General features: G+C 42.9%; 1 protein-coding gene across 1 annotated transcript in view; it reads left to right on the top strand.

The window, feature by feature from the left end:
* Nucleotides 1-24,203, top strand: part of NPTX2 (neuronal pentraxin 2) — a 56,687-nt gene extending 32,484 nt beyond the window's left edge. Inside the window, exons 3-5 of the mRNA XM_073543087.1 lie at nucleotides 8,203-8,447; nucleotides 15,477-15,656; nucleotides 17,112-24,203. Coding sequence (XP_073399188.1) covers nucleotides 8,203-8,447; nucleotides 15,477-15,656; nucleotides 17,112-17,339 — 653 coding nt within the window. The 3' untranslated portion in view covers nucleotides 17,340-24,203. The remainder of the gene's footprint in view (nucleotides 1-8,202; nucleotides 8,448-15,476; nucleotides 15,657-17,111) is intronic.
* The last annotated feature ends 785 nt before the right edge of the window (nucleotides 24,204-24,988 follow it).

Raw genomic sequence — 24,988 nt, forward strand, 5'->3', positions numbered from 1 at the left:
ATGCTCAGTAGTGAGGCAGTGCTGGGGGGGTCGGAGTCATGGAGATGAATCTGTACTGCACTTTATGTACATGCTCAGTAGTGAGGCAGTGCTGGGGGGTCGGAGTCATGGAGATGAATCTGTGCTGCACTTTATGTACATGCTCAGTAGTGAGGCAGTGCTGGGGGGGTCGGAGTCATGGAGATGAATCTGTGCTGCACTTTATGTACATGCTCAGTAGTGAGGCAGTGCTGGGGGGTCGGAGTCGTGGAGATGAATCTGCTGCACTTTATGTACATGCTCAGTAGTGAGGCAGTGCTGGGGGGGTCGGAGTCATGGAGATGAATCTGTGCTGCACTTTATGTACATGCTCAGTAGTGAGGCAGTGCTGGGGGGGTCGGAGTCATGGAGATGAGCCTGTGCTGCACTTTATGTACATGCTCAGTAGTGAGGCAGTGCTGGGGGGGTCGGAGTCATGGAGATGAATCTGCTGCACTTTATGTACATGCTCAGTAGTGAGGCAGTGCTGGGGGGGTCGGAGTCATGGAGATGAATCTGTGCTGCACTTTATGTACATGCTCAGTAGTGAGGCAGTGCTGGGGGGTTGGAGTCATGGAGATGAATCTGTGCTGCACTTTATGTACATGCTCAGTAGTGAGGCAGTGCTGGGGGGTCGGAGTCATGGAGATGAATCTGTGCTGCACTTTATGTACATGTTCAGTAGTGAGGCAGTGCTGGGGGGGTCGGAGTCATGGAGATGAGCCTGTGCTGCACTTTATGTACATGCTCAGTAGTGAGGCAGTGCTGGGGGGTTGGAGTCATGGAGATGAATCTGTGCTGACTTTATGTACATGCTCAGTAGTGAGGCAGTGCTGGGGGGGTCAGAGTCATGGAGATGAGCCTGTGCTGCACTTTATGTACATGCTCAGTAGTGAGGCAGTGCTGAGGGGTCGGAGTCGTGGAGATGAATCTGTGCTGCACTTTATGTACATGCTCAGTAGTGAGGCAGTGCTGGGGGGTCGGAGTCGTGGAGATGAGCCTGTGCTGCACTTTATGTTCATGTTCAGTAGTGAGGCAGTGCTGGGGGGGTCAGAGTCATGGAGATGAGCCTGTGCTGCACTTTATGTACATGCTCAGTAGTGAGGCAGTGCTGGGGGGGTCAGAGTCATGGAGATGAATCTGTGCTGCACTTTATGTACATGCTCAGTAGTGAGGCAGTGCTGGGGGGGTCAGAGTCATGGAGATGAATCTGTGCTGCACTTTATGTACATGCTCAGTAGTGAGGCAGTGCTGGGGGGTCAGAGTCATGGAGATGAATCTGTGCTGCACTTTATGTACATGCTCAGCAGTGAGGCAGTGCTGGGGGGGTCAGAGTCATGGAGATGAGCCTGTGCTGCACTTTATGTACATGCTCAGTAGTGAGGCAGTGCTGGGGGGTTGGAGTCATGGAGATGAATCTGTGCTGACTTTATGTACATGCTCAGTAGTGAGGCAGTGCTGGGGGGGTCAGAGTCATGGAGATGAGCCTGTGCTGCACTTTATGTACATGCTCAGTAGTGAGGCAGTGCTGGGGAATCGGAGTCATGGAGATGAATCTGTGCTGCACTTTATGTACATGGTCAGTAGTGAGGCAGTGCTGGGGGGTCGGAGTCATGGAGATGAGTCTGTGCTGCACTTTATGTACATGCTCAGTAGTGAGGCAGTGCTGAGGGGTCGGAGTCGTGGAGATGAATCTGTGCTGCACTTTATGTACATGCTCAGTAGTGAGGCAGTGCTGGGGGGTCGGAGTCGTGGAGATGAGCCTGTGCTGCACTTTATGTACATGCTCAGTAGTGAGGCAGTGCTGGGGGGTCGGAGTCATGGAGATGAATCTGCTGCACTTTATGTACATGCTCAGTAGTGAGGCAGTGCTGGGGGGGTCGGAGTCATGGAGATGAATCTGTACTGCACTTTATGTACATGCTCAGTAGTGAGGCAGTGCTGGGGGGTCGGAGTCATGGAGATGAATCTGTGCTGCACTTTATGTACATGCTCAGTAGTGAGGCAGTGCTGGGGGGGTCGGAGTCATGGAGATGAATCTGTGCTGCACTTTATGTACATGCTCAGTAGTGAGGCAGTGCTGGGGGGTCGGAGTCGTGGAGATGAATCTGCTGCACTTTATGTACATGCTCAGTAGTGAGGCAGTGCTGGGGGGGTCGGAGTCATGGAGATGAATCTGTGCTGCACTTTATGTACATGCTCAGTAGTGAGGCAGTGCTGGGGGGGTCGGAGTCATGGAGATGAGCCTGTGCTGCACTTTATGTACATGCTCAGTAGTGAGGCAGTGCTGGGGGGGTCGGAGTCATGGAGATGAATCTGCTGCACTTTATGTACATGCTCAGTAGTGAGGCAGTGCTGGGGGGGTCGGAGTCATGGAGATGAATCTGTGCTGCACTTTATGTACATGCTCAGTAGTGAGGCAGTGCTGGGGGGTTGGAGTCATGGAGATGAATCTGTGCTGCACTTTATGTACATGCTCAGTAGTGAGGCAGTGCTGGGGGGTCGGAGTCATGGAGATGAATCTGTGCTGCACTTTATGTACATGTTCAGTAGTGAGGCAGTGCTGGGGGGGTCGGAGTCATGGAGATGAATCTGTGCTGCACGTTATGTACATGCTCAGTAGTGAGGCAGTGCTGGGTGGGTCGGAGTCATGGAGATGAATCTGTGCTGCACTTTATGTACATGTTCAGTAGTGAGGCAGTGCTGGGGGGGTCGGAGTCATGGAGATGAATCTGTACTGCACTTTATGTACATGCTCAGTAGTGAGGCAGTGCTGGGGGGTCGGAGTCATGGAGATGAATCTGTGCTGCACTTTATGTACATGCTCAGTAGTGAGGCAGTGCTGGGGGGGTCGGAGTCATGGAGATGAATCTGTGCTGCACTTTATGTACATGCTCAGTAGTGAGGCAGTGCTGGGGGGTCGGAGTCGTGGAGATGAATCTGCTGCACTTTATGTACATGCTCAGTAGTGAGGCAGTGCTGGGGGGGTCGGAGTCATGGAGATGAATCTGTGCTGCACTTTATGTACATGCTCAGTAGTGAGGCAGTGCTGGGGGGGTCGGAGTCATGGAGATGAGCCTGTGCTGCACTTTATGTACATGCTCAGTAGTGAGGCAGTGCTGGGGGGGTCGGAGTCATGGAGATGAATCTGTGCTGCACTTTATGTACATGCTCAGTAGTGAGGCAGTGCTGGGGGGTTGGAGTCATGGAGATGAATCTGTGCTGCACTTTATGTACATGCTCAGTAGTGAGGCAGTGCTGGGGGGTCGGAGTCATGGAGATGAATCTGTGCTGCACTTTATGTACATGTTCAGTAGTGAGGCAGTGCTGGGGGGGTCGGAGTCATGGAGATGAATCTGTGCTGCACGTTATGTACATGCTCAGTAGTGAGGCAGTGCTGGGTGGGTCGGAGTCATGGAGATGAATCTGTACTGCACTTTATGTACATGCTCAGTAGTGTCAGGGAAATTGAGGAGTCGGAGTCGGAGGTTTGGCTTACCGACCTCAGCTCTGTGTACTCGGACCAATGCTATGGGGCAGTGCAGATGAGCGACTTTTTCATTGATTGAATGATCATGTGAAAAGAATGGCACCATGCACTATTTTTTTCTGTAAATCGGATTAGACTCTCCCCTTCAGGTCTATGGATGTGTAAATAAAGATCAGATGCCGCACAGAGCCACAGTTTCGATTCTGATATTTATGGATATATTACAATTCTGTAACATAGGAAGCTGTAAAGGTTTTTGTAAATAATTAATAGCCGCTGCTTTAAAAAAAAATGAAGTGTAAACAGATGACAAGTGGTAAAAAAATTGTCCCACTTTTCTGGATGAAACTCTGAATTACTTTTTATACGCTGTACCTGCCCTTATAGTGTCAGTATACTAATATTAATACACCTTCCCCTCATAGGTAAGGAGCTAGAAACTTAAAAGGAATCAGTAAGACTAACCCACCCTCTTCAAAACCTCATAGATGTGCATGCTGATCTTTGCAATGTAAATGCTTTGACGCCTTTATATATTCTATCTGTTGTTGCATTGCTGAGAAAATATCTTTCTAATTCATATGCAAATTAGGCTTCAGTGCTCTGGGTGTGAAAAAGCACTTCCCAAGTTTCTGCCTCCCATTGATTCCTTGCCCAACACCAGCCTCTATAGTCTGATTTCCATGCCTGGAGTCACACAGACAGTGAGCTATCAATCAAGCTAAAGAGGTTGGTCCTGGGTGGAGTATTGGGAAGTGCTATGTTATGCCCAGAGCACCTAATGCCTAATTTGCTTTTGACTGAAAATGGTAATACCTCAGGCATGCAGTAACAGATAGCAGAAATAAAGGTGTCAATGGATTTACATTTCAAAGACAGTCGATCTAACCGACAGATTCATAACTGAGATTGGAGATCCTTCAGGAAACATATTTTCTGCTTTTATAAATAGATTCACCTATTAGATCTCTGATCAGTATGAGGTGATTATTAAGGGTCATAATACTAAGGGCTGTTCTTTTAAACTGCCGCCCAAAAAACGACCATCTGTTGGGCAAATTAATCCAACAGCTAAGAAAGCATGCACGCACACAAGGCTGATGGAATGCTCCATTATGCACCGCGCGGTCCGAGCATCGAGCGCGCGCCGGTGATCGCTCCCTATATTCTCCACACTAAATGCATGAAAAAAGAAAAAAAATAATTTTTCCGATCCATTAGAATAGAAGACCCCCTTAAAGACTTGTTCTCAAGATGCATTTTCAGGAGTGAACCTCTCCCCTGCCTCCTGGCTTCCTACTTTGCTGGGTGCAATGTACTCTTGAAGATTGACAGCTCGGACTAGCGGCATTGCATAGCCGCTAGTCCGAGCTGTGCACTCCCCAACGTGCTAATAGAGGCAGCCTTGGCTCTGCATCCTGGGAGAATCATAGGGGGGCTGAAGCTGTCTGGATTCAGCAACCTAAAGCAAAGCACCTGCTCACTCTTTATGCTCTTTGCCAAACTAACTGGCTACACTTAACAACTAAGCCATGCACTTTAAAATGTAAAAATTGATTCCCCAAGACATCTCCTGCCCTGGTGCTTCTAATCACTCCCAGAGGGGCATTAGTGACACCAATTCTGATCATCGCTCATGGCTAGGGAGGCAGAAAGTTGCGCTCATTCATGAAAGTTGCAGAGCCCTGATGGTAATGTCACCCATGTAATGGAGGTTATCTGGCCACCTTGGTCGTCATCAGGCTTGGACTGGCCTACAGCAGAACAGGAGAATCCTCCGGTGGGCCGCCTCCCTCTTATATGAGCAGTACTTGGCACAATATACTGGAATCTCTGTGTACACGCAGAGGTGACATCTTATTCATATAACAATCTACCCCGTTCACTGTTATATAAATTTGTGATTGAGGATAATGTCACATTTGCATGTATGTGAAAAGTGGCGCCCTTGAGTTGGTTATTGGCGGGACCTTGGCATCCCAGTCCGGCACTGGTCGTTTTTACCAGATCCATCACAGGAATAGTCTGGGGAAATTAACCCAGATTTATTACTTGATTTTTCAGACTTACAAATAAGTGTATGGCACATAAAGGACTTTATATCAAGTTAAATAAAGGAATTTCTCAATGGTCTGACGGTGATCTTCCATGGCTTGGCAAATTTTCGGCACATTTTCATCAATTTGGGGGGTCTAGAATGAGTTTGTTGACTTCACTTGTTTAAAACTGGAGAACCATTCACTAATTGGTGTTCTACTCATGGTGGCTTCCTTGTAAGCTTTTTGTAGTATAATGACCATATCTGACATTTTTTTCCCCCAAAAGAAAGCAAAACTTCATGGGTTTAGTTTGTCTGAATTGACCATCACAAAATAGAAAACTTGAACAGCTCATTGAATAAAAAAAAAAAATCACTGGAGCCAAACGCAACCTTCCCCAACAACGTCAGGCGGCGTACTGACCCTGAAGGGGGCCGCAATTATTTACCTAGTGGCAGAAGCCCATACTACAAGGGTCCCACTCTCTTAGATATAAAACCAAGAATATATGTATAGTTTATAATGCAAAATATCCAACAATTGTAAATGCTAAGGTAAATATACCCAAAGCTTTATACCCAGGGAATAAGATCAACCAGTCAGAGTGCAGCAAAAAAAAACGGGTCTGAGTTACCAAAATTGGCCTCATTGCCCAAAGCCGGCCTGGTTTTTCTGTTAGAGTGGATGAACCAGGCCCGGTGCATAACGGAGTCTTGATATCTAATGTCTATATATAAAGGACGTTTGAAGCGTTTCTTCGTTACTTAATGTTAAGTGCCTTTGATCTGCTATAAAAGTGTATTATGTTTCTGGAAGGTAGACAAATTACCGTCTTCCAATTTCAGATCACTGATTTAGGAGTCACTGTAATATTTAAGAACATTTAATGTCTGTACGAAACATAAAAGACGGGAAGTATGAGATATTGTCAGGGAAGCAGAAGGCGGATGTTTCCATCTACATGACTATTATAGGAACATGCAAGGTTAATAGGCACGGCCAATAAGTGACGTGATGCTACAGTATAAACAGATGTGTGTGTATATATACAGTATACATTTGTTTATACTGTATCATCACGTCACTTATTGGCCGTGCCTATTAACCTTGCATGTTCCTATAATACTATGAAAAGCAGGAGGTAAAGTCCTGGATGGTAGGTATGTGTCACCGAGGTGCCAGGCCTCAGTGCTGTAAGTCTCGGAAGAGAGTGCCCTGGTAACAATAAGTTACTGAGAGGATTTTTTAGTGGACTGGATTTTGGGTCCGGGATTTAGGACTGAACAAAAGAGCTTGGGTGGGAATGGTCGCTCCCATGCATTCCAGTCCTGGGCTTGCAGGTTCTATAAAACGTAGCTGGGTTGACTCAGGTGGGTGTGACATGATAGGACTGGAAAGTAACCAGTAATGGTGATCACAGTGAGCCTAAAGCAAAACATGTATTGCTGTCTGGGTGAGACTCTGTTGATGCTTTGCCTTCCCTGTACTTTTATATGACTTTATTGTGTATTTATACAATAGATATGTAATAAAGCCATATAAGTATTTTTATATAGATTTTATATAATGGCATACAAGCATCTCCATACTGGAATAATAGGGAATCCATCTAAAAAATGGGCTTTTGCAGATGCAGATATTCACCAAAAATCTCTGCTGTATGGAGGTACCAACAGCCATGCATAGAACCATGGGGATTTGAAGGTTGTTCTCATTTTCTCCCCAAGCTCGGACTTCTTGGCTTCCTGAATTCTGGGGGCAGTGCCCTCATAATTGATTGTCTGCTTGGATGAGTAGCATTGTCATGCCACTGGCTCCAACAGTGATCTCTACAATGCTGGAAACCAAGGCACCGTTGCCGCTGCAGAATCCAAGGAGAACTGGGTCACTGAAGCTGTCAGTGATCTGTCGAGCTTCAGAGCAGCACTTACAAGTTCCATAGCAAAGACCTTATAATGTAATCACTGTGCTTGTTGGGTGGGAGACCAGTCACTACATAAGTCTACCTGTGTTGGCCGGTCTCCTACCAAAAGAGCCAAGTGCTTATAAGCTCTTTGCTGTAGATCTTGTATGTGCTGCTCTGAAGCTTCTCAGAATCGCTAACCTGCTAAACTAGCAAATTAAAAATTCCTCTGCTCTTGAGAATAAAGCGGATTTTTAATAACAAGTAGATTGCAAACTTTCTAGTTTTTACAAGCTCTTTGTTTAACAATAATTTTTGGTGATGAAAATAATTCTTTTATGCCCCCAGACACATTTACATTTTCTAGGATCAGCCAACTATCTATTGAGGAAGAAAAGTATTGAATATGTTAAATTATATCGCGTAAGATATAGCGCATGGCGCCATAGCAGATGTGAATATGGCAGCCACAGCCCGACTAGCAGTCACAGCATGACTAGCAGTCACAACCTGACTAGCAGCCACAGCCCGACTAGCAGTCACAGCCCAACTAGCAGTCACAGCCCGACTAGCAGTCACAGCCCGACTAGCAGTCACAGCCTGACTAGCAGTCACAGCCCGACTAGCAGTCACAGCCCGACTAGCAGTCAAGTTAATTTTGCATCTATATATTATGTAAGTTTCAGCTGAAATGACTCTTTATCCCTTGAATGGATTCAGTTTTCCTTTAATCTTTTTGTGTTTTCTGACAGGGAGCAACGCGTTCAAATCACCCGACGACTTCAAGGTTTCTCTCCCACTTCGCACCAATTATTTGTATGGGAAGATTAAAAAGACTCTGCCAGAGCTGTTTGCATTTACAATCTGCATGTGGTTAAAGTCCAGTGCATCGCCCGGGATCGGGACCCCCTTCTCCTATGCTGTACAAGGCCAAGCCAATGAGATTGTGCTGATTGAGTGGGGCAATCACCCGATTGAACTACTGATTAATGATAAGGTATGTACATCGTGCATCTCTGAAGAATCCCATCTTACCTGTGTATACGTTTTTAAAGCGCATCTATCCGCACAAAATTACTGTTCAAACCAAGCACTGCTGCCCACCTAACTTGCAGCTGTCATTCAGGATGGGTGGGGGGGGAGACTGAATGAACTTAGACTCATGAGCTCATTCAGATTTTTAATTGGACTTAAAAATGGATTTATAAAAAGTCCAAATAAAAAGATGGAGCAAACTCATGAGTTTAAGTTTATTCAGTCTCCTCATCTACTCAGTCTGTCTGACTGATAATTGCAGGTTGTAGTGAGCAATGTGAGATCTCAGCAAGGAGGAGGTGCACTGAGGAGTTGTCAGTCAGTGTGGGTGTTAGTACATAGCAAATTGGAAAAGTGCAGAGTGGGTGGGTTGTCATGCATACTTACCAGCTTATTATCCCATGGTTCCAGTAAATGTGGGTGTAAATCTCTATTACATTTAAGGAGCTTCCTTTTATCAAAACATCATACTATACACCTGGATTCATAGCCATTAGGCTATTAGTAGTCCTCAATACAATCATGCATGTCAGAAGGACTTCGTTTCTTGAGTTTGCCTTCAAAAGGGAAATAGGAATCTCTGAGAAATCTGCAGTATCTGTGGAAATATAGCAGGCATATTCAAGTTGTACAGTCACTATTATCACCGTAATGCATCATGAACTTGCCACCGCACCCCAGAGTCTTTTGCTCTGGCGTGAACCAAACAACTGCGACATGTTCTTCTTAGCTTCTTCATATCCTCGTCACATGAAAGAAGAACAGCGCTGGAATGATCTTCTGCTGTTTCAGCAGCGACTTAGGTGGCAGCCTGAGGGAAGCGTATTTCTGCTTCATCTCAGACCACTTAAAACATTTACGGGTGCAGCTCAGGGTGTGTGGTGCTGTTGATGTCAGCTGGCTTCTACTTTGATGACTTAGCCAGTGTTGTCATCATAGATGTGGGTTGCACACATTTGCAGTGTGATGCGTGAATCCAAGTCCCTCCTCCTTCTGCTTTGACACTAGTAGATCAACAGGACTTGATATGGAACGTCCCACCAGATCTTAAGAACTTACACACCAACTCGTTGTCTCCTGACTGCACCTCATGACAGGATAGGTTGGTTTGTGGCTATTGTTGAAGAGCACTCTGATTAGTGTCTCAGTTGTTGCTGTAAAAGTAAGACGTAGTCCACACTCTAGGTGTTTTGAGCAGCGTGAGCAGTTTTTGGGGTGAAAGTGGATGATTAGGAAACTCAAAAGTCGATAATTACAAAGGTCCATGTGGTGTGATCCGTATATCTATGAGAACCAAACGTAGAACATCTGACCATTTCATCACTGTTTGTCTGCAACATTTGGCCAGTTTCTCTTCTATTTCTCGATTATACCTTTCTACTTTCCCACTAGCTTGTGAGTGGTAAGGAGTATGTAATTGTTGTTTTACCCTTATCATGGAACAAACCTTTTGGAAAACCTATCCAGTGAATGCAGGACCTCGAGACCTTGATACTTGAAATCACCTGGGGAACACCATACTGTACCTACAGAGAAATTCTTTACATATATTTGATGCTGCGATGTCTACTTTTTATGATGCAGTTGGATAAGCCTCTACCCATCCTGAAAACTGACCAACATACACCAAGACAAATTGCAACTACCCACTTTTGGTAGATGAATATAATCCTCCTGTAGTATTCGGAAGGGACCCGAAGTTGATAGAAGGTGTGAAGGTGAGGCTTTCACAGCCCCCCAGCATTTTGCTGGAGGCAAGTTTGACATGACAAACACTTCTTTTTTGCAACTGCTGTGATTCCTGGGGCACCCCAGTATGAAAAAAAACAAATTCCACATTGCATTTTTTCCTCCATAGGTTAAACCATAGGTGGCATTTGCTAGCAAGGATTTTAGGGCCACTGGTTTCCCTTCACAATATTTCCAGAGGCTATTCAAATCCGGGTTGCATCCTTTGTCCTCTTCCTTTGGAGAACAATTATTTTGCATTGGTTTTTAGTTATTCCCACTGTGATATTGTCACCCGGGTCATTAATGAAACCTTTGAATTTTGGCTTGCTGCTGTTTTAGCATCAGCATCTGATCTGTTGTTACCTTAGGCTACTGGATTTTGTCCAGTAATGTGAGTCTGACACTTGATTACAGCAATTACCTTTGGGAGATGTACTGCATCATGTAAGTTTGCAATTTCTTCTGCATAACTTATGAGAGACCCACTTGCCGTGAGAAAGTTTCGCATCTTCTAGATGGTACCAAAGTCATGTATTTTGACAAATTTGTACCTCGAATCTAAGTAAATGTTAACCTGTTTTCCTTCCGTTTACTGACATCCTTTTGTAAATGCCACCACTAATCCTGCTCTCTGTGCAAAATGTGGAGTATCTAGTGCTTCTCCATGAACCACATCATGATCATCTATGGCAAACCCAGAATTTAATTCACCTGTATCTGTTTATCAATGACTACCATCTTCATAAAAGACTAAATCTGAGTTTTGGAGTGGATTTGGAGTGGTTCTTCTTATATGTCTACTCTGGCCAGTGTTAGTGTTTGTATGTGTAGTATATAATCATGTGTGTCTTTTTATGTCACACTGTCCTGGTCTGCGTCTGGGACATATTCTCCACTGGGCCCAGATTCTCTTGAATCTTCCTCTCTTTGAGACAATCCTTTCTCATAAGGAACCAATGTAGGAGGTTTCCACTGTGAACATCTGGGCAGGGTGATGTGACTAGGGTGTAGTAGTGCAACGTCCCATCAGATAAGTCTAGCTGGAGTCATATGTTTAGTCCTCTAACAGTTGAATAGAGCATAGTCGGAGTGTGGAACCCAAACAGTCAGACTATTCAAGAGAACAAGGTCTACTGACTTTTCCACAGTATATGCCACTACTGCAACATTATATTTTCCTTTCTTCCTCATTAATATAGCAAGGTGAATTGTTTTTTTAATACGTTAACATCTAATGTGCCTTCGATTGGTAGACCCAGTAATACAGATCTCCTTCTATTTATCTAGTTGTTCATAGATGTCAATCCTATAAATCATCAGACTCCCTTCAGAATATTGTCCACGATTAGTTCCCTTCAGACTTGTTTCAGGTGACTTAGGACAGGTGCCCCTTATATTCCCCGTATTTTATTGTCTAGGAGTTAATATAACCGTGAACAAATGCGAGTCTAGTCAGACCAACGTATGAGTTTACAGCGGGTAAGGAAACCTAGCAGTACGTCCATAAGTTTATAAATCAGAGCGGTAACGGGCCTGATCTGGACAGAGTATGCAAGACGAAGAGAGCGCCCAGGGCCGGAGTGCCAGAGCATCAAAGACAGAGAAGATAAGTGCCGGCCATACTGGCAAAGTATCTCTCCTAAGAGGAAAGAAGACACGGAACCACAGGTTGAGAATTGGACTCTTGCTATCTGGACTGTAGTACTGAGCTGGGTTGTGGTGAAGTAGTGAGGAACAGTGAAGATAGTGGATAAGAGAGAAAAGAGGAAAGAATTGAAACTTTGTGTGGGAAAATGCTCCATATTGTGAAGGAAACAAGTTGTATGCCCGCTATCTACTGGATATAATCTTCTCCAAGTTATCGTTGAGTAAAAAGTTTATTTTTGACTGGTGAGCTCCCTCATTGACCTGTCAAATATCTTCTCCAAGTTATCGTTGAGTAAAAAGTTTATTTTTGACTTGTGGTCTCCCTCTTTGACCTGTCAAACATCTGGTCCTGGCCAACCAAAGTCATCGGTTATATGCAGCCGGCAAGGGCGTAGTTCCCCCACAGAACGAATCCACACCAGGACCCCTACCTTCATGTAGCATGCTGGAGCGTGATAGTTGAGTACCTCACCCACATTCCAAACACACAAAAATGTCTTAACATTCTACGCAATGCACAAAATAACATACAGCCATCTCCATAACCCCTGGGAGAGTGGATACTGAAGTTTTAGGTAAAGCACAGTATTGGTCATAGAGGAGAATATGGCACCTAACAGAGGCCTTGTTTGACCAAGTTTGTCATATAATCCCATAGGCACTGTCACTGTACAAGATCCACACAGGCCTTTGCCGAGTCCGTCGACTTGTGGTGCATTGAAATTCCTTTTGTGTACCATCACATCTCTGGCATTGCCCGGCATGTTTGGTCTTCATTTTCAGGCTTTTCTGAGTCACGTTCTTGATTTTGGTGCTCTCTTCCTTGTTCACGTAAGATCATACCAGCAAAACCCCCAGGATGTCCACGCTTGCTCCTTGCAGCAGCTTGATTTTTCAGCTTCTATAGAGAGTCACAGAATATACCAAAATTTGGATAATTTTATAGATTAATAAATATTTGCTTTAATGGCAATAAACTTTCAGTGCGATGCAGAGCGTGAAGAATCCTCTAGTTAGATGTGTTAGCATAGTAAAAATAATGAACTGTATAATTCACTTGCGAAGCGGTGTTTTCCACAATGCTTATTAAGCCGGTAAACGTATAGTCCCATGGTGTATAGTAGTAATGTTGCTAGGAGACTCGCGGTACCATTCAGACGGTCGGGATTTTCACAGATTGTCAGAAATGCATACATACCTCACCAGCTGCTGTGAATTCATGCTTCTCAAACGTATTCCCAGCGTTGCCAGAAATTGTAAAGCACTCGGTGCCTTAGAGGAATCCACAGGCCAATGCTAAGGAGCGATGCTCCAATACTCAGATGACATAAGGAGTTGCATGGCGAAGGAGAGGTACACAAAATCTGAACGATGTCAATCTGTTAAAAGCGTTATCAATATGTGTAACAATTGCTATTGCCACAATGCTTCTAAAATGAGAAAAAGTTATTTTGACGGCATGCATATATCGCCAACTCTTTCCAAGGAACTGGGGTTGGAGCACCTCAATTGCTCAATTCGTCTCCAGTTTGGAATAGTTCCGTCTCAAGTAATCGGACCGCCATCTCATTGACATGCCATTAAGACTTTGTGTATATTTTCTCCCTTAACAAGCCTAGACCCTGCTCCATGCACCCACACTTCAGGGATAGGTCATTGGCGGTCTGAAAAGAGCCCTGCTCCAAGAACAGCCATTTACAGTCCAAAATTGTCCAATTTCACCTGCTTTGAAGGCAGAAGTAGCCCTCATACCTCTTATCGAAATATAAAATTAATTAACAAAAATTGTAAATGCCGTAAAGAATAAAATATAAAAACAGCAAAATTGTTGATTGTCGGTCAACTTACATCTCGGGATATAACTAGGTGGTGGGGATGCAGTCGCTCCTGGACCCTGAAGTATCAGGGGTCCCAAAAGTCCTCCAAATGAGACAACCAATACTATTGAAGACACTGATAATTAGGAGCCCTATTAGAGATTTTTCATTTTATTTACTCCATGTTACTAGGGGACGTCTGATTGACTTCATAAAGCCAGGTACAGTTGATAATTTTAGTACCAATACTTTTTAATAAACCCGTATGGGACCCATTTACACTGTACCAATGATATAGAAAAGTAGCCAGACTGATAGAGACATATCAATATGGTGACATCCCACCGGTGTATGAAGGGGTATCCATATATCAAAGTCTTTATAAGACGCCATTGCATGGCTTTAGATACTTATACACAGGACCTAGAACTAAGCATTTTATAAAAAGAGTCTGAATATGTCTATGCATGGGTTTACTCACTTTATTGCGCCAATAGAGAAAGGTCAAATATGGACTTTGTGATGGCGAGATTTGTAAATGTGTTTTTGGCTAAGCTGTTTGGTGAATTCAATTTTCACTGCAGTTGACCAAAAATTGGACTTTATTCAAGTCATAGCCATGGGGATCCAGCAAGAGACCATTATATAGCTTTGTAGATACTGTATATACTGTAGATGATTGTTATTTTTGGGAATTTGCAAGATAGGGGCTCTGCCGGGTTAAAAGTCCTTACTTAAAAAAAATAATTAAAGAAATTGGACGAGTGCTTTCCATCAATTTGACCGATAGCATTCGTTCCCGTGTTATTCTATGGGGCCATGCACAAGACCAAGGTGGTTGGAGGAAAAACATCACAACATGCATGATGTGCCTACGCTACTGGTCTTGTAAAAAAATCGGGATGCACTCGGATGTCACGTTCGATTTTCACAGACTGCTAATATAGAGAATGGGAAGAAACTCTCCATCTCTGATAAAATCTGATAACCATCTGATCAAACTATGATCAGAGTATGATTAGCATAACCGGACTGATTTTCTCGAATGAGAGACAAATGGTCGTGTGACTACAGCCTTGCCCTCAGCCCTCAAATGGCCAGAAAAGGGTTCTCAAATGAGAGAAAAATGGTCGTGTGACTACAGCCTTGCCCTCATCCCTCAAATGGCCAGAAATGGGTTCTCGAATGAAAAGTGGTTGTGTGACTCCAGCCTTGCCCCAGCTCTCAATTGGCCAGAAATAGGTTCTCAAATGAGAGAAATATGGTCATGTGACTCCAGCCTTCCCCTCAGCCCTCAAATTGCCCAAAATGACCCTTCAGTCACTGACTCAGACGGATCACCATTACAGCCAGTGATTAGATGGTAGGGCATTGCCGTTTTTTTTAGTATGTCACGAATAGGACCAGTGAGCACATATCTGAGGGACCTTGTAACCTCCAAACAGGACCCCCTATAGGCATCGGCACAATGGACATTTCCAAACAGCAGTGTGTCAGCTTTTGATGGATGATGTTGGATGATAATTAGGTATTTGATGTTGTCTATAATTAAAGGACGAAATTTTGTTTATTTTTGCAAGTAGGCTTTACGTGTAAAAAAAGGTCCTTGTACACTGGTTGAGTAATTGAAAATTGGCACTAGTTCTTATTAGAGGCCAGTTGTGTTGATCTTTATTATTCGTCATTCACAGAAAATCAATATCTTTATACTACAAGACCCTTTCCCTGTTCATTTAGTTCATTATATCAGATAACACTGTAAAGTCACTGATTCCTCATCTTGTTAATTCCCACAGGTGGCCCAGCTCCCGTTCTCTATCGGTGATGGAAAATGGCACCATATTTGCATCACATGGACAACCAGGGATGGAATGTGGGAAGCGTATCTAGATGGCGTCAAACTGGGCTCAGGGGAAAATCTGGCCCCCTGGCACCCAATTAAACCGAATGGAATTCTTATTTTGGGCCAGGAGCAGGTGAGCGTGAAGTGTAATTACTCTTTATACAACAGCTTTCCTTATGAAAGACACCGCACTGTCGGAACATCAGCACAATAGTCACACTACTTCCACAGCTTTCTGAAGAGGAGCCATGGGACCAATGTCCTTTAATTGATCCATGTAAATAACTGGACTAAACACTGTGCTGTTTTAAAGAGATGGAGCTGGTAAAAACCACATATCTAGTGGAAGGATTTCCTTGTCAAGGCAATACAATTTCTTCATTTGCAATTGATTTTTTTATTTTGAAATCTATAGACGTTTTTTGTTCATTTGATGTATAATTAATTAGATATAAATCACTTCTACAACTGGTTTTCATGAAATACTCAAACTATTTACCAATATATTTTTTCTGCAGCTTGCATGTATTATAATACACTGCAAGCTGCATGATTCTATTCAGTCTTGATCCCAAGGGCTGGCACCCTGTCAGCTCTACTTTCAGACTCTCTGTTTTGTCTTGTGAAAACTCATCTAATTTCATCTAAGAAAATGTCAAATCAGATTTGAGATTAGATAAGTGTTCTTAAAGGGAATCTGTCAGCAGGTTTTTGCTACCTGATCTGAGAGCAGCATGAAGTAGGCAGAGGGACCCTGATTTCAATGCTGTATCACTTAGTTTACTGGATACAAAGGTTCTGACACAATCAGAGTTTTTAGGTGTAGGATACAGCAGAGCGGAGAAAGCTAGCCCCGCCCACACCAGGCTCTGTATGCAGAATGTCTATAATCAATGAGCTGCTTATAACAGGAGGGGGCAGTGTCACATCTAGCATGCAGGCACTGCTGTAGGCCAGGCAATGTTAATCACCAGGTGATAAAACCTTCAGTGTAAGTCAACAACAGCACACAGCCTAATAAGTGAGGCATCATTGAAATCTGTGCATTAACCCCTACCTCATGCTGGCCTCAGATTACATAGCAAAGCCCTGCTTACAGATTCCATATAAGAAGAAAAAGTCAATCTACAGTGTACATAGAAATCTGCCAATCAGTGGCGTGGGCAGGGTTGTACACAGCTCGGCATTGTGAGCACTGCTAAATCTGCAGCTGAGAAAACTGTGATTTTATCAAAATGATAGCAAGCAAACCAACAAGTGACACATCGCTGGAATAAAGGTCTCTGCCCCTACATCATGCTGCACGGGAAAATAATGGTGTCAGATTCCCTTTACTATGAGACCAAAAAGAAAGATAAACATCATATTTTTCACTTTTCATCCTTTTATTGGAGTGTAAATATCACAAAAATCCTCTCCCTAGTCCAAAGGATGGAAGTCACATAAAGGAGAATTTGAGCTTCCTAAGTTTTGTCTAAAGTCAGATCTCCCAAATGTTTGGGATTGATACCAAACCATAAGATATTCAATAAGTATCACAACACTATTTATGGCATATTCATTGATGTCTCTTTTTTGTCTCTTTAAGGACACTGTTGGCGGAAGATTTGATGCCACTCAAGCTTTTGTTGGAGAATTGAGCCAGTTCAATATCTGGGACCGTGTCCTAAAGTCCGAGGACATTGTCAATATAGCCAACTGTACCACCAACATGCCAGGAAACATTATACCGTGGGCCGATAACAACGTCGACGTATTTGGGGGCGCCACAAAATTACCCCTGGAGCCATGCGAAGAGCGACTGATAGATTTATAGCCAAGACACGGCTCCTTTAAGTGCCCGACTCCACGAAGACAATCTCGAATGAGGTTACTTGTCCTACAATGCACTTAATTGCTCAGATGATTTTTTTTAACCCTTGACAATACAGTTAGTTGTACCCAATCTAGAATTCGGCACAAAATGCCACGATGATGACAGCTATTAGTGCATAAATCCAGAGAATGATGGCGGCACTTCTAGAGTAGCCATAACTCTCATGGTCTGACAGATTCGCTATAATTTATGCCATAAACTGGTGAGAATTATAGTATAAGTTTACTCCAACACTTGACTGAAGTTTATTTCTGGCTAGGTGATATAGCCGTATTAGCAAAGGGTCGACCTCGACCATATTCTGCATCTGCTTATATCACCAGTCTGCCATTGGCAAAGTGAAGTTTAATATTTGCAGTTTGCCTCTGGATATATTCAATAGAACACCATTTTCCCTCACTTGTCACAATTGCCTTTGTTGGCCATAATATCAGAACAAAACATTTTGATAACAAATATATTATATTACAGATATATTTATTCAACTTTAATTTGCTCCAAATGATGTAAATAAACTATTTGGAGATGGATGGAAAAAAAAACAAAAAACAAATTTATACAAATTTATACTGGACTATTTTTTGCCAGAGCTACTATAAAATAATATGTGTAAAATGTTATGGATGCACAAATGTAATGAATTTATGTTAATATAAAATATTATACAAAATTGAAATATCAAAGAATCCAATTGTGAATATTAAAGGAACCAATCAAATGTTGGCTTTTTTTTTTTTTTTTTTTAAATCCGAGGCACGTTGCTTCATCAAAGCCAAAATCTGATTGGTTGTATTTCCTGCTAATTAATTAATATTAAAGGGGGTTATCTGAGATGAGAAAAATGAGCTTGCTTTTATTCCTAGAGGCAGCATTAGTCTTGCCCATGGGTGGGAGAAGTAAATGAAACTGGGCTGCAATTCCAGACACTGCCCATGGACAGGAGTGGCGCTGTTTCTTCCTAAGTCCTTTAATGGCTACTCATTTTTCTGCCTATGCACACTCAAAATATATTTCATTATTATTCCTAATGTTTTCCCTTTACGGATTGTAAATGACACATCAATCAGACATGTCACAAGGCTTACAGTGATGACTGTCAAAGAGTCAAGAGTTAACTCTTGTATACATAGATAAGAAGGAACCCTAATACAAAAGGGTCAGTCATTATGGTTCCAGATTTTGCAACCCAGAGTGGTACTGTTGTTTGTTTCCTTTTCATTTACCCTTGATTAAGTTCAAAATCCTTATTTTTGCCGAAAATGGAGTTTCTTTTGGAGATGAGGGTCTAAGTCTTTCACGTAGAAGTAAAAGGGATGGAGCCAACCAGACCACCAATATTTGGAAGGAACAACTTTTGGATGTGATTGTAGTGGATCTATACATCACCATTAAAATCGATAGGAGTTACAGAAACTCGAGACCCTGTCCATCGGCCAGAATTCTGTAACCTCTGGATGGAAGCCCTGAGAATTGCATCCTGCCTAACATCCGCAGTTCTTATTTTCGATTAGATGGCTATGTGATGTGATGTCATTGTTGCAGCATCAAGTCATGCCAGGCCGGCGATCCAAAAGAGGTAAAAGGCGGGTTCTCAAGGGTCCTATCCAGTGAACACAGAATACCAACATCAGTGCTGATCCGGGTCTTGTGAATCAATTCACCCCAACTCTATCAGAAACCAAGAAAAATTTCCAATCATATGTTCCTCTGACTTTGGGGAGAGTCACACGGCCATATAACTCTGACAAGGATTGCAACGCAATGCTCGGACTGGCCATCAACTCTCCCGACAGGAGCGTGTCAGCCTCATGTATTTTTATGCAGCTGTCACTCTCGGGTCGGTAGGGCCGACGACCAGTCCAAACATTGCATTGCGATTCTCGCCCAAGTTATACGGTTGTGTGACTCTTCCCCTTACATTGATTTTTCTGTCCATCCATTCATTGAGTTCTCTATTAAATTTCACCCTGAAACAGATACTTTTTAATAGTCGGCTTTTCCATCAATGTGACCATTATGCCGTGTCTGATATAAAAAAAACCCTATTTAAGCCAGCATTGGCTCTGGTTAAACCTGGACTTTGCCAATAATTATGGTTTGTCACAAACCTTTGCACTTTGTTAATTAGTCTGTCTCCAAGATACAGCCATATATATCAAGAGCTAGATAGTTTCAAGAATGAGATTTGCAACTGGAGATCTACCGGGGTTCTTGGTCTACCAGGGTTCTTGGTCTACCGGGATTCATGGTCTACCGGGTTTCTCGGTCTACCAGAGTTCTCGGTCTACTGTGGTTCTTGGTCTACTGTGGTTCTCAGTCTACCGGGGTTCTTGGTCTACCGGGGTTCTTGGTCTACTGGGGCTCATGGTCTACTGGGGGTCTTGGTCTACCAGGGTTCATGGTCTACTGGGGTTCTTTTTCTACCAGGATTCATGGTCTACTGGGGTTCTCAGTCTACCAAAGTTCTCGGTCTACTGGGGTTCTTGATCTGCTGGGGTTTTTGGACTACCGGGGTTCTTGGTCTACCGGGGTTCTTGGTCTACTGGGGCTCATGATCTACTGGGGGTCTCGGTCTACCAGGGTTCATGGTCTACTGGGGTTCTTGTTCTACCAGGATTCATGGTCTACTGGGGTTCTCAGTCTACCAAAGTTCTCGGTCTACCGGGGTTCTTGATCTGCTGGGGTTTTTGGTTTACCGGGTTTCCCGGTCTACCAGAGTTCTCAGTCTACTGTGGTTCTCTGTCTACGGGGGTTCTCTATACCTGCAGCAAAAGCTTTAGAATCATTTCTGTTAAGCAACAAAGCAAGAATAACTTTGGCAAATATAACTTTTATTCCGATAAATCTAAATCAAATAAAAACGTAACACTGCTACAATGATGTAGAAGACGTTTATCACGTTCATCGCTGCGGTATTGTTTCTCGGGATCATTATGGTGATAGTTGTATTAAGCTGTGAATAGGAATGGGCAATAGAATTGCTATTAATAGTTCTAATGTTTCCTCTTTGATTTAAGGAGCTGTTAATGCATTACTCAAGTAGCAAAAAGAAAAAAAAACGTGACATAGTGGTTAATGATCATTCCATCTCATTATTCAGCATGATGTTTGCGCAAGAGAAGAAACAGACTCGCCGTGTAGTTTATGTCTCCATTAATACGCCACAGTAATGTTATCAAATAAACAGATCATAGCTTATGTAGTACAGAGGAGTTTTCCCACAAATAAAGTACATTTTAATCAATAGATCTTGGAATAATTTCCACTATTGAATGTGTTGAAAAAAAATGTTCCTGTGCCGAGATAATCTTATAAATGTGCCCCTGCTGTGTACTGTGTAATGGTTGTGTGTGACCGTACCTGTGACATGGTCTGATCATACCACAGCTCCTGGGCAGGGGAGGAAGCAAAAGAGAGTATACAGTCAGGAGAGCATGGCATCACAGCTGATTTTTGTTTGTCAGGTAAAACATTTAAGCCTTTAAAGAATCAGCTGTGAGAAAAAAATTTCGGATCCAACTTGGGCGCGCTGCGATTTTTACCAGGCATTGGCTTTTTTCGAGGAAAAAAAATCACCCAATAGAATAATATTGGGCCAAGTGCAAGCCGATGTTTTGTCGAATCTCACTTGGACTGAAAATACGGCCATGTCTACGAGCCTTTATTATTATTTATTCCATCAAGGGGGCTCTTTTTAATCAAGACCCTTCTAATAAATATTAATAGTCCAAAACAGAGAACCCCTATATGTCAGACTCCTAAAATGTGTCTTTATTATTAATTGGAGAAAATGTACCATAGACGAGGAGTTGAAAGAAAAAGCTTTTAAGATGCAGACATGGTCTCATACTAGTTACGTTTGGCATTCTATTCACATCCTTCATCCTTTTTTTCCATCTCTAATTTTTTTTTCTAGTGGTTTAAACTTTGACGTCTTTGCTGTAAAAGGCCAACGATGAGCCAGTGCCAAAGTCCCATTATGCTTGTCGCATATAAATATGTACATGGTATCATTTCCGTGATAAAAATGCATTGAATTGTTTTTCTACAGGGATCTGTTGGTCAGTGTGATAGATGACCTATTATCATATGCTGTATGATACTGTATGTTCCAGGACCATTACAGGCTTCATGGAAAACATGGTGCAAGTAACACATAAATCTGGTGGAAGATAATGCTAGCTTTGTGCAGTGGGACCCTCGGTGCATGGATCTGAGGGGTTCCTATTCGTTCTTGGTGCCCCTTTGCCACCTACACCGGGACCGTAAGAATGAAAAGGTTTCAACTTGGCCAACTTCTAGGTGTACGCATTACACACCAACAGAGACCAGAACCCTCTTGATTTTCCTCCATCCGTAGGAAGGCTGAAGTATAACCTTCACCATTTCCAAGTCATTGGCTAAGCGTCAATACCAAGAGTGAAGAGAAACCACCCAGAAAGTGAGGTGAAAGACCTTGTTTTGCCTACGGCTAATTATCTAGGTCCTTGAGCCCAATGAACATTTAATCAGAGTGATACTTTCCGATATGACGTTCCTGTCTATGTGACAGATGGCCTTGATTTCTTTGGAAGCCTCTGTGACAGATGTAATAAGGCGATACTTAGCTGGTTACATTCATATCAGATTGTAGTTATTTGCACCATGTTAGTGGATAAGCCATTTAATTTCTATTGTTGTGTTTTACTAACGTGCTTTCTTTGCAATGAATAACTACTGTCTAAAAGGTCTCTTAGTCTTAAAGAGGTGGAAGACAACATTTGGCACTATGATAGTACAGCCACTCTTGATGGTAACCTCTACTCTACATAGAGACTGGTACCCTCTACTCTATATAGATACTGGTACCCTGTATGGTACCCTCTACTCTACATAGATACTGGTACCCTCTATGGTTCCCTCTACTCTACCTAAAGATTGGTACCCTCTGTGGAACAGTCTACTCTACATAGTGATTAGTACCCTCTATGGAACAGTCTTCTCTACATAGAGACTGGTACCCTCTATGGTATGCTCTACTCTACATATAGACTGGTACCCTCCATGGTACTCTCTACTCTACATATAGACTGGTACCCTCTATGGCACACTCTACATAGAGATTGGTACCCTCTATGGTATTCTCTACTTTACATAGAGACTGGTACCCTTTATGGTATGCTCTACTCCACATAGAGACTGGTTCCCTCTATGGTATGCTCTACTCTAGATAGAGATTGGTACCCTCTATGGCACCCTCTACTCTACATAGAGACTGGTACCCTCTATAGCACCCTCTACTCTATATAGAGACTGGTACTCTCTACTCTACATATAGACTGGTACCCTCTATGGCACACTCTACTCTACATAGAGATTGGTACCCTCTATGGTATTCTCTACTTTACATAGAGACTGGAACCCTCTATGGTACCCTCTACTCTACATAGATTGGTACCCTCTATGGTACTCTCTACTCTACATAGAGATTGGTACCCTCTATGGTACCCTCTACTCTTCATAGAGACTGGCACCCTCTATGGTACTCTCTACTCTACATAGAGATTGGTACCCTCTATGGTACTCTCTACTCTACATAGAGATTGGTACCCTCTATGGTACTCTCTACTCTACACAGAGATTGGTACCCTCTATGGTACTCTCTACTCTACACAGAGATTGGTACCCTCTGTGGTACATAGAGATTTGTACTCTTCATGGTAACTTCTACTCCCATAATAGCAAGCATGCAACCCATACTTGCCGCAGTCATTGGGGTTGGGGGAAACCTTTTCTGATGATGAGAGTCCCTGTGGTCAGACCCCCCATTAATTGAACATTTATAAAATCTCGAATTTTGGTTTCTAGAAAAGAGTCTCCTAAGAGTTTCATTGACTTTATAAAGATCCACAACCAATCTCTTCTGGAAATTTGGAATGGTCATGGATTCCACACACTCTTAGCACATTCAGTCTGCTTTTATTGACGTCCTGACAGTTGTTATAGTTGTCAGAGTTGGCGTGTTTAGTCTCGGCTGCAGCTCCCCCCAGATGACTCTTAGCCGTCTTAAACCATCTTCATCCTGCAAAATCACATTTTTACAGAAAAGCCTCTGAATAAGTATTTATGAGCTCCATATCATCTTGCCTACATTGTTTATTAACAATATTTTTGCAGACAGGTTGCGTTTAAATTATTCTGATTCCCCAAGAATTGGACTCTCATCAATCAATCAATATTGTCCTTTCCTAAGGATTTTTAAGTTATGGAAAAATGTTAAAGAGAGGGGTTCAAAGTGAGTGTGCAACCTCTATGTTGTCCTTGTGCCCTTGTAGGTCATATGGGCAGGGGGTATTCTAATTGGGCAACTCCTTAAAGTTTGCAAAGTGGCAGCTTCTGTAAGCGAATTCTTAATGGCAAGTAAGAATCGCTCGAATATTTCAGATATTTGTATGGGAGTTGTACTCCTTGCGACTATTTTGTGCCAAACGTTGTCTTTCTCTATTATATGGGTATATATATAAATATTGTATGGGAACTACAGAGTGTAGAAACATGGCAGGGAACAGGGAAGATTTCTACAGTTGTATAATATTTATTTTTCTTATGTGTATGTAATGTATATTGATCCCCCACAGAGGTAATCTGCCTTTGTAGATATAGGTCAGATTTTATAAACGGCATGACGCCGATCTTCAGATGTTTTAATTAAAGATGCAGAATCGGAGAATTGTGTTTTAATTGTGTGCTGCTAATTATACTGAAGTGTTTGCTATATTGTTTTTTTCATGATGCCTTAGCTTATAAAATCTCACTGCAAAGTGATCGTTACTCTCCTTCTTTTATGGATTTCCTTCTTGTGTCAGCGCTCAACATGTTCTCATTTTACTGATAGTTTAAATGCGATTTCTATATTCTCATGCCTCACCTGCATACACATGATATTACATATTTATGCTCATGCATATGTAAACCTCCAGTCATCTGCTTTCTCGGAGATGTTCGCTAGCTCTGTCAGCGCAGGAAAGGAGAGAGCATTTTTTATGTCGAAGGAAAGATTTTCTGTAAAGAGATAAAACTTTCAATATACAAGTTCCGAATTTGCTGACGGCGTGCAGATGTTGACCCAGTTGTCCACCATGTACATTGCCGCATATCTTTTGGACTGACTATTTTGCAAAACTAGGCTTTTCTTCACTCTTTGCAAAGATTCGGTTCACTGTCCTATGGGATTTTGGTACTTAGGCCGGGGTCACACTTGTGAGTGCAATGTGAGAAACTCACATGAGTCTCTCGCCTCAATACCCGGCGCTGCCGCCGGCACTCGGGACCGGAGTGTGCGGCTGCATGTCTTTCTATGCAGCTGAACTCTCCGGTCCGAACCACCTGGTATTGAGGCGAGTTTCTCGCATTGCACTCGCAAGTGTCACCCCAGCCTTAGGTGGTACTGCTGTCAACACTCTGCTACCGACCCGTCTCTACATCGCGTCTATGAGATCTCACTATGGCTTCAGTTTATCAAAGCGATTACTGTCGAATTCAGGTGTAAATCTCTTTGAAAATTTGCAAACTTTGAGTGTCGCAAAATATTGGCACGCCAGTTTTACCCA

The sequence above is a fragment of the Dendrobates tinctorius genome, unplaced genomic scaffold (genome assembly GCF_039654945.1).
Source record: "Dendrobates tinctorius isolate UK_male_01 unplaced genomic scaffold, ASM3965494v1 ptg000129l, whole genome shotgun sequence".
NCBI lineage: Eukaryota > Metazoa > Chordata > Amphibia > Anura > Dendrobatidae > Dendrobates > Dendrobates tinctorius.